The 7995-nt window shown below is 56.8% G+C and overlaps 2 protein-coding genes across 6 annotated transcripts in view; both read right to left on the bottom strand.

Annotated features, from left to right (window-relative positions):
- Positions 1-1315, bottom strand: part of Sh2b2 (SH2B adaptor protein 2) — a 32086-nt gene extending 30771 nt beyond the window's left edge. For 3 of the 4 annotated variants that reach the window (XM_010618938.3, XM_010618937.3, XM_010618939.3), the window contains exon 1: positions 1185-1255. The gene's annotated coding sequence lies outside the window, so the exon portion shown is untranslated. Of the gene's footprint in view, positions 1-1184 lie in introns of all 4 variants that reach the window. The other variant, XM_010618941.3, reaches the window with a different exon arrangement.
- A 771-nt stretch (positions 1316-2086) lies between these two features.
- The window catches only part of Cux1 (cut like homeobox 1), a 353130-nt gene continuing 347221 nt past the window's right edge, over positions 2087-7995 (bottom strand). For both annotated transcript variants that reach the window (XM_010618936.3, XM_010618935.3), the window contains exons 18-23: positions 5428-5544; positions 4407-4490; positions 3938-3994; positions 3527-3607; positions 3169-3233; positions 2087-2953 (exon numbers count right to left, since the gene is read on the bottom strand). In XM_010618936.3, the coding sequence (XP_010617238.1) occupies positions 2884-2953; positions 3169-3233; positions 3527-3607; positions 3938-3994; positions 4407-4490; positions 5428-5544 (474 nt within the window). In that variant the 3' untranslated portion in view covers positions 2087-2883. The remainder of the gene's footprint in view (positions 2954-3168; positions 3234-3526; positions 3608-3937; positions 3995-4406; positions 4491-5427; positions 5545-7995) is intronic.

Genomic DNA, 7995 nt, shown 5'->3' with positions numbered 1-7995 from the left:
GAGGGTGGGGCGGGGTGGGTGTCCCTCGTGGCTGCGCGGATCGGCGCCGCTTGAATGAAGCCAGGCTAGGGCGGACGCTGTGTCAGGGCCCACCGCAGCACGGACAATTGGACCTTCAAGGAGGCCCAGATGTCGCAACGGAGGAAGTCTGTGTCTGGTTCTCATAAATCCCGAGGGCAAGCACCACGCCCCCTCCCTCCGGCCCTCCAAGCGCGGGAAGTCGCCCCGAACCCCAGGGTGGGGGTCTCCCGAGCACGATCTCCACACCCCACTTTCTGCAGGGCGGGGAGACTGGTGCCTCTCCGTAGAGTTGTTAGGAGGCCTTGTGCGCTCATGGGGGAACCACCTCTGGTTCCTCACCCTGTCTGGCTTCAGAAATCGCTGCTGAGGCAGAGAGAAACTGAGATGAGGAATCAGCCCTGCAGGCTTGCCCAGGCGCTCGTGGGCCACCCCGGGTGGGAGAGGCCTTCCAGCAGGGCCTGAACCCCTGCCGGGAAGAAGGGGGGCCGCAAAGGTGAAAGCCCTCCCTGGGCACCTCTCCCTTCCTGTCCCTCCTTGCCCTCTGCTCCAGGCCCTCAGTCCCTAAGGGCCTCTGGCAGTAACTCTGATCGCTGTTGGCTCCCTCCTGGCGGAGAGTGTCTCCATCTGCTGCCCTCCAGACCTCACTGACCTGCTTTCTGACCTTTTCCAGGGCCCTTTAACCTCTCCCACAGCCATTTCACATCTGACTTTCCAGGAAGCAGCAGGGCAGGGGCTTTGTTCTTAGGGATGGAAAGGGCAGCCCCTGGAGGGGAATAGTGGGCCGGCGACAGTTGACCCTTCACCTGCTGCACACCACCACCCCGGCACTGCCCTCCAAGAGGGTACTGAAACCAGCCAGTCCTTGGCTGAGGCCCTGGTACCAGCTGCCCCCTCGCAGGACCTGGCCGGCAAACACTTAATGAAAGCTTAGGCGATGATGGTCCAGCCATCGATCGATCCCAGCAGTAAACAAGCCTGGATGCCTGCCTGGGAAGCAGGACACCTATGAATGAGGCTGGGCAGGGAGGGTGGGGTGGGGGAGTGAAGGCCAGCGCAGAGAGAGAGAGAGAGAGAGAGAGAGAGAGAGAGAGACTCCCTCACCCTGCCTGGCCATGGACCCCACCCTCCTGGGAGAGGGACAGCCTGCCCAGCAGTGGACTGACCTGCTTCCAAGATGTGCCCCGAGCTTGCTGGTGGGGTGTTTGTGACCAGACAGGGTCGTGGGATGGGGAAGCCAGGCAAGACAATAGCTCTGATTCCCCAGGAGGAGGAAGTGAGGAGGGGCCGTCTGCCTAGTGACTCTGGCCCACAAGGAGGAACTCATGGGAGATGTGGAGAGGGGGTGGCGAGGGGGTGTGATTGGCTAAGAGCAGCTGTCGTGGGGGACAGGATTTGAGGTTAGGGAGGACAGGTCTATCCTGGGTCCCTGAGGGCTGGAGGAAGTTCTGAGGGGGCAGATGATGAGGGGTGCTGGTGGTGGGAGACCAAAGAAGGGCTCCTGGATGCCTTAGCTCCAGAGAATTCAGGACAAAACCTGAGACAGAGAGGTTGCAGGGGGACTCTTGCCTGGTGGACTACAGAGCTGAGTGGGGTTTGCTGCCGGCCTCATGGGCCACCTGGACAGCGGATGATGCCAGTCACAGCTCAAAAGGATGGACTGGGCTGGGGGTGAGGCAGCCCAGAACCAGTGGCCCTGTGGAGTCCCCACGCAAGGCTGCCACTGGGGCCTTGGTGGGCATGCACTTGGCAAAGGGGCAGGATACAGACAGCTCTGGGGGACACAGAAAGGGAAGCAGGGATTCCCCAGGAACTGACGTGGACCTGAGAAGATATGTCATGTCCCCGGCTACAAGCAGTCAGATGATGTGTGAAGAAAGAATGAGTTTCCCTTTTTGGTGGGGTTGCATGTCTGCCCAAGAGCTTAGGTGGTGTGAGCTTGGTTTTTAGCCAAGCTCTGGACCCGCTCACAGAAATCTTGGGACAAGAAGCTGGAGAGACATGTCCTGTGTGCCAGGGCCAACCCAGTTCGCAGGCCTCCAGACCCCCAATGTCCCAGAGCTCAGGAGTCACAGAGCACGGGACGCCAGTGTGGCTGCAACCGTGGTTTATTTATTCCAAGTGTGCAAAGCTAAATGTGCAAGTGCAAACCTAAGTTAGGGACACCTGCCCAGCCCGAGAGAGGCACCCACACCAGGATGGCCCACAGCCTGTTCTGGTGAGCTCTTGGGCCTATCCTTGGGACTGAGGGTCCTGGGATTGAGATGCTTCCTCATTTAGAAGCCAGAATACCTTGCTAAAGAAGAAAGCAGAAATGATATGACAGAGGACTGGGAGGGTGCTAGAAACTGTCCCATGAGCAACCCAGGGGTGGTGGTGAGCAGACTAGGTCTTGCCTAACCCATGTTCTTGGAGTGGGATTGATGACCATGGCAGGTAGGAGGGAAGGGAGGGGCTGGACACAAAGTGTGCTGGCCTGGAAGGAAGTGTCTCCTACTGCTTTTGGGGAGTGAGGGCACCCAAAGCCCAGCTGCTGCTGGGATCCATGGTGACCGATGGTGTCACAGCCAGGGCTCTCTGCCACCAGGGCTAGAGGTCTGGCTGTAGGTGGAGCCTCGCCAGGTCCTCAGCCTGTGGTGGGGGTGACGGCTCAGCCTGGCTGGGCCTGGGGGCTATCTGGACCTGGGGGCTGATATGGTGGCCTCACTCTTCCAAGGGACCTAGAACCTCTGGCAGTTGTTGGGTTGAAGACAAGGACAGTTTCCATATGAGGGGAGGGGTTCTGGGAAAGCTCAGGTCATTAGAAGCAATTGCTCAAGCAGGGGTGGGGAATGCAGCCATAACTGTTGCCGGGAGGCCCCCGGGTCACTGCCACAAGTCACCAGCTGCTGCCCCGTTGTCGTTCTCATGGAACTTGTGCAGGTGATCAGCGAACCTGGGGGCACAGAAACTGTTGCTGAGCCGAGTGTAAAGAGGGAGGATGTTGGGGGTGGGGGGTGGGAGAGAGGGTACGGGGTGTACCCTGTAACAGGTGGGGGCTGAGGTGTACCAATATGAGGGTGGAGGAGCAGGGATCATATTGGGGAGGTTGGTAGTATTGTGAGGGGTGCTGGGGGCTTGGCTTGGGGTTGCAGGGTTGGGGGTCCTCACTTCTTGGCGCAGGTGGCAGCACAGTCCCTCTCCACGCTCTCGCTCCATGCCAGCTTGTAGAGCACCTGGTACAGCAGGGGCACCGTGAGCTGCCTGCACATGGCCGGAGCCACCACCCCCAGCACAGTGGACCCAGAGGCATCACCAGACCTCTGCTTGGCCTTGGCCCATGACTGATGCCCTGTGCACCCGGGACAGCGGCGCCTCTTCACCAGAGTGGCAGGGCTGTACCCAGCCAAGGGGAGCTACCTTGTCCCCAGGGCAGGTCGAAGCCCTTGCAAGGAAGAGCTGTGGCTAGGGCTGAGGAAATTGCTAGGCGGGGTGGGGAGCTGGGTGACACCCCTGGGTGGCTACTCACCAGGAACACCAGGCAGTGCAGGAAGAGTGTGTAGAAGAAGCTGATGGTGCGTGCCATCTTGTTGGAAAGAACCAGACGCCCCTGGGAGCAAAGGGGTGGGGTGAGCTGGGGCAAGGCCCGAGGTCTAGGAGAGGCAAGGTGAGAGGGGGGTGACACATCCCTGTGCCAGGCAGGGCACTCTGCCTGTAGATGGCTGAGGGATTGCACCCCCTGCAGCCCTATCCCAGAACCTGCAGTGAAGGACTGGCTGTTAGGAGGGGAGGGACCGACCTCGTCCCCGTCACTCTTGGCAGGGTGTGGGAAGGTGCTGAGGGTGTCTCTGTGGCTTCTCCAGAAGGGGCTGGAGGGCAGGTCACCAGGTCCCAGAGAAGGAAGCTCAGGCCTTCCTGGGGCGCAGGGGCAGGAACTCACCATGCTGAGAGTGGCCTTGTCCCATGGGCTCAGGCTCAGGTACTTCCTCTGACGTTCCTGTGGGGAGGGGGCCAGTGAAGAAAGGACCCCAGAGGGCCTCTGCATGGGGCTCTTCCTGCAGAGGCCAGGGCCTACCCCGGGTGACACTCAGGTCTTCCCACCCCATCTGTTGCCTGTCCCGTCTGTGGGAAAGTTCTTCACTGCCGGTCACCTGACACTGGGCTTGGGGACACCTGTGCTTGTCTGCTTATCCCCATGGTGCACCCCAGGGCCTCCTGATCCCCGCTGAGCCCTCAGCTCAACACTGACACCTGGGCGGGCTCAGGGCCTCCCTGGCACCAGTGCATCTTTAGGGTGCCATCTGTCCACCCTGTCCTTCTGCCCACCACGTGGGTAGATTGGAAGTGGGCAGGTGGGGTGCCAGGGCCTGGGCCTCCCCAGAGCCCAGATGGTCCCTGGGCTCACAAACCCGCTTGCTGAAGGAGGAGAAGGGATCCAGGCGCTCCTCATACTGGGAGGAGTATCGTTGCTCGGTGTCGTCACTGCTGCCACCCTGTGCAAGGGGAGGAGGAGAGAGGGGAGACTCAGTTACCCAAGGAGCGGTGGCCACCGCCCAAGGGTGACAGAAGCACTGGGGAAAAAGTTTCCTCACTGGCAACGCCAAGGTGGGAGAGGTGGCCAGGACGTGCTAGTGGCTGGTGTCACAGGAAATTGGCCTGGGGCCAGAGTTCTCCCCCCAGTCGTGGTCACCTCACCTCTGGGCACTTCCAGGGAACTAAGGCCTAGATGTGCTGGAAGGTACAAGAAAGCTGAGGTGGGGTCAGTTTTGGTTTCTGTTTTTGAGCTGGGAATCTCACTGTGTTGCCCAGGCTGGCCTGGAAACCTGGACACAAATGATTCTCCTGCTTCAGCCTCCTTTGTAGCCAGAATTGTGGGCAGGGGCAGGCAGGCACCTGGGAGAGACTTCATCAAGCTGACCAGAGGAGCACTAGTTTGCAGAGTCCGGGCGCCCTCTGGTGGCCTACAGCATTCCCGCTCCAATGGTGGGCTGCTGGGCTGCTGGGCTGCTGGGCTGCCTCAGAGGGACCCGCTCCCTGGAAGCTGGGGCCTTGAGTATCTTAGCTCCCTCTTTACCACTCATACAGTCTCCCCTCATTCACAGAACAGTTTCCATGTACCTGCTTGTCACCGGGAATGCTAGGGGCTGAGAGGCCAGGGACAGCATGCGGGTCAAGGTCCTAGATCCTGGGACTCTTCACAGGGGTGCTGCTCAGGTTGGTGACCCTAGGTGTGGCCCCTGCCTCTTTCCACCTCCTGGCTGACTCTGGTGAGCAACTCTCTATGGGGCTCCACTCCGAGGAGCAGAAGCAGGGATGGGGGCCCCCAGGCACTGCCCAGGGCTGCCCACCAGACCTGCCTCTGACCCTGTGGCCTCTGGGTGCTGCCAGCCCTTCCCACCTGTACCCGGGGAACCCAAGGTGGGTGCTCACCCGGCCGGGGTAGTTCTGCAGGAACTTGATCTTCTCAAAGAGCTTGATGTTGTCTGCTCGCAGGCTGTCCAGTTCGCCCTGCAGGGCCTGGATGGTGTGCTGGGCCAGGCGGCTCTCCTGAGGGCAGCAGGCAGGTGCTTGGGCAGTGGGTAGGGCTGGGTACTGCTAGCCTCTCACTGGTCCCCTCTGCCCTGGCTGCTAGACTCTGGGAAGTCTCCCTTTCCCACCTGGGGTCCCTCACAGGCTTTCTTCATTGTTTGTTTGGTTTTGGTATTATTAGCCTGCTAATAATTATTGTTATTTTTCTGTCCCTTGAACATGCTAGACAGATGTTCTACCAGAGTTGTGCCTCTAGCTCTCCTAAAAATTATTATTGAGATATAATTCACATAACATAAGCATCACCATCTTTTTTTTTTTTCCTAGTACTGGGGATCCAACTCATGAACCTGCAGTTGTGAGGCAGGTGTAGCACCACTGAGCTAAATCCCTGGCTCTTTTTCTTGTTTTTTTGAGACAGGGTCTTGCTCTGTAATTCAGGCGGAGCTTGAATTCACTATGTAGCCTAGGCTGATCTCAAACTCATGGTGATCCTCCTGCTTCAGCCTCCTGAGTGCTGGGATTACAGGCCTATGCCACCATGCCCAGTTTCACCATCCTTAAGTGTACAATTCAGTCAATTTTAGTATAGTCACAGTGTGTGTGTGTTTTTGTTTTCTTTCCTTTCCAGTACTGAGGATTGAACCTGAAGTCTTGTGCAGGCTAGTAAGTACTCTACTACTGAGCTACATCCCTAGCCCTTTTTAAATCAATTAACTAATTACTTTTTATGGTATTGGGGATGGAACCCAGGGCCTTCACACTGAGCTACAACTGCCTGCCTCTCCCCTGTCTTCTAAATTTCGAAACAGGGTCTCACTAAGTTGCTAAACTGACTAGGCTAGGCCTGAATTTGCCATCCTCTTGCCTCAGCCTCCCAGGTAGCTGGGGTTACATTGGGTGTGTTGCCAAACCTGGCTACTGTATTCACAATCATGTTCACTATTTAATTCCAAGACCTCACCTCAATGAGAAGCCCCAAACCTGCCTGCAGTCATTCCCCATTCCCTCCTCCCTCTCCCCGGGCAACCACTCTACTTCCTGTCCTCGCTGGGCTTTGCGTATTCCCCATATTTCATATGAATGGAGTCAGGCCCTAAGTGGTCTTTCTTAGGGTTTGTCAGTGTGAGGGGAAGGGGAAACGGGATCACGTTTTCAATTCATTCAGATGTTTGAAGGAAAGTATGTGCAACACGATTCAAAATTCAAGCAGTACAAAAAAAGTACGTGGTAGTATCATGGTTCCTTGAAGAATTAAACATAGAATTACCATATGATCTGGCAATTCCATTTCTGGGAATATATCCAAAAGAACTGAAAAGCAGGGTCTTGGAGTATTTGTACACCCATGCTCACGGCAGCATTATTCACAGTCTTTTAAACCTGGAAGCTACCCCAGGGCCTGCTAGGTGAATGGCTAAAAACAATGTGGATATCTGGGTGTGGTGGTATGTGCCCTGGATCCCAGCACTCTGGGAGGCTGAGGCAAGAAGATCACAAGTTGGAGCCCAACCTGGGAAATTCAGCAATTAAGCAAGACCCAGCTGCAAAACAAAGGCCTGGGGATGTAGCTCAGTGTGAAGGTTCTGGTTTCAATCCCCAGTACTGAAAAAAGAAAGTGATGTTCACCTACAGTGGACTGTTTGTTATCCAGCCTCTTATAAGGAAGGACCTCTGACATGTTACAACCTGGATGAACCCGAGGACACACTGCTCAGTGCAATGAGCCAGTCACCAAGCGACACATCCTGTATGACTCCAGTATCTGTCATCAGCACAGTTGGGTGCACGGAGACAGGAAGTAGAACAGTGGTTCCCATGGGCTGGGAGAAGGGAAGGGGGTCACTGTTAATGGGTGGAGCTTCAGATGTGCCCTGAGGTAAAGGATCAGGGGTGGGTGGCGGTGGTGGCAGGGGTGGCTGGACAATGTGGACGGATTATCCCTATATTGGGATGGTACATTTTGGCATCTGTTAGCCTATTTTATCACAATTTTTTTTTGGTACTGGGCATTGAATTCAGGACCTTGTGCTTGCCTGGCAGGCAGGGCACCACTGAGATACATCCCTGGCTTTTTACCACAAGTTTTACAAAGGGCTAGGCACAAAGTCTAGATTTTTACAGAAAAAAGTGGATACTACAAATACTGTTTTCTCCTCCGGCAGGCCTTCTGGTAAGGGCTGCATAGTATTCCACTGTGTGGTGTTCCCAGTCCCCAACAGCTGGCAGAGGTGTTTCCAGTCCACTACTTGCACAGGCAGCCCTGATGGGGAGCCTCATGGCCCCTCACACAAAGCTGCTTCTCCAGAGCTTGGGTCCCACCCACCCTGGTTAGGGTGTGGGCCTGGCCTGGCCTGCGACCTGCCTGGCTCTGCTTCCACTAAGAGACAGTCAGGGGCCGGGGATTTAGCTCAGCAGTTCGGTGGCCTGCCTAGAAAGCGGAAGGACCGGAGTTCGATCTCCGGTACC

This window comes from Fukomys damarensis, unplaced genomic scaffold (assembly GCF_012274545.1).
Source record: "Fukomys damarensis isolate Sample0158 unplaced genomic scaffold, DMR_v1.0_HiC HiC_scaffold_17, whole genome shotgun sequence".
Taxonomy (NCBI): Eukaryota; Metazoa; Chordata; class Mammalia; order Rodentia; family Bathyergidae; genus Fukomys; species Fukomys damarensis.
Note: the sequence above shows the minus strand (reverse complement) of the source record. Positions and strands in the feature narration are given on the sequence as shown.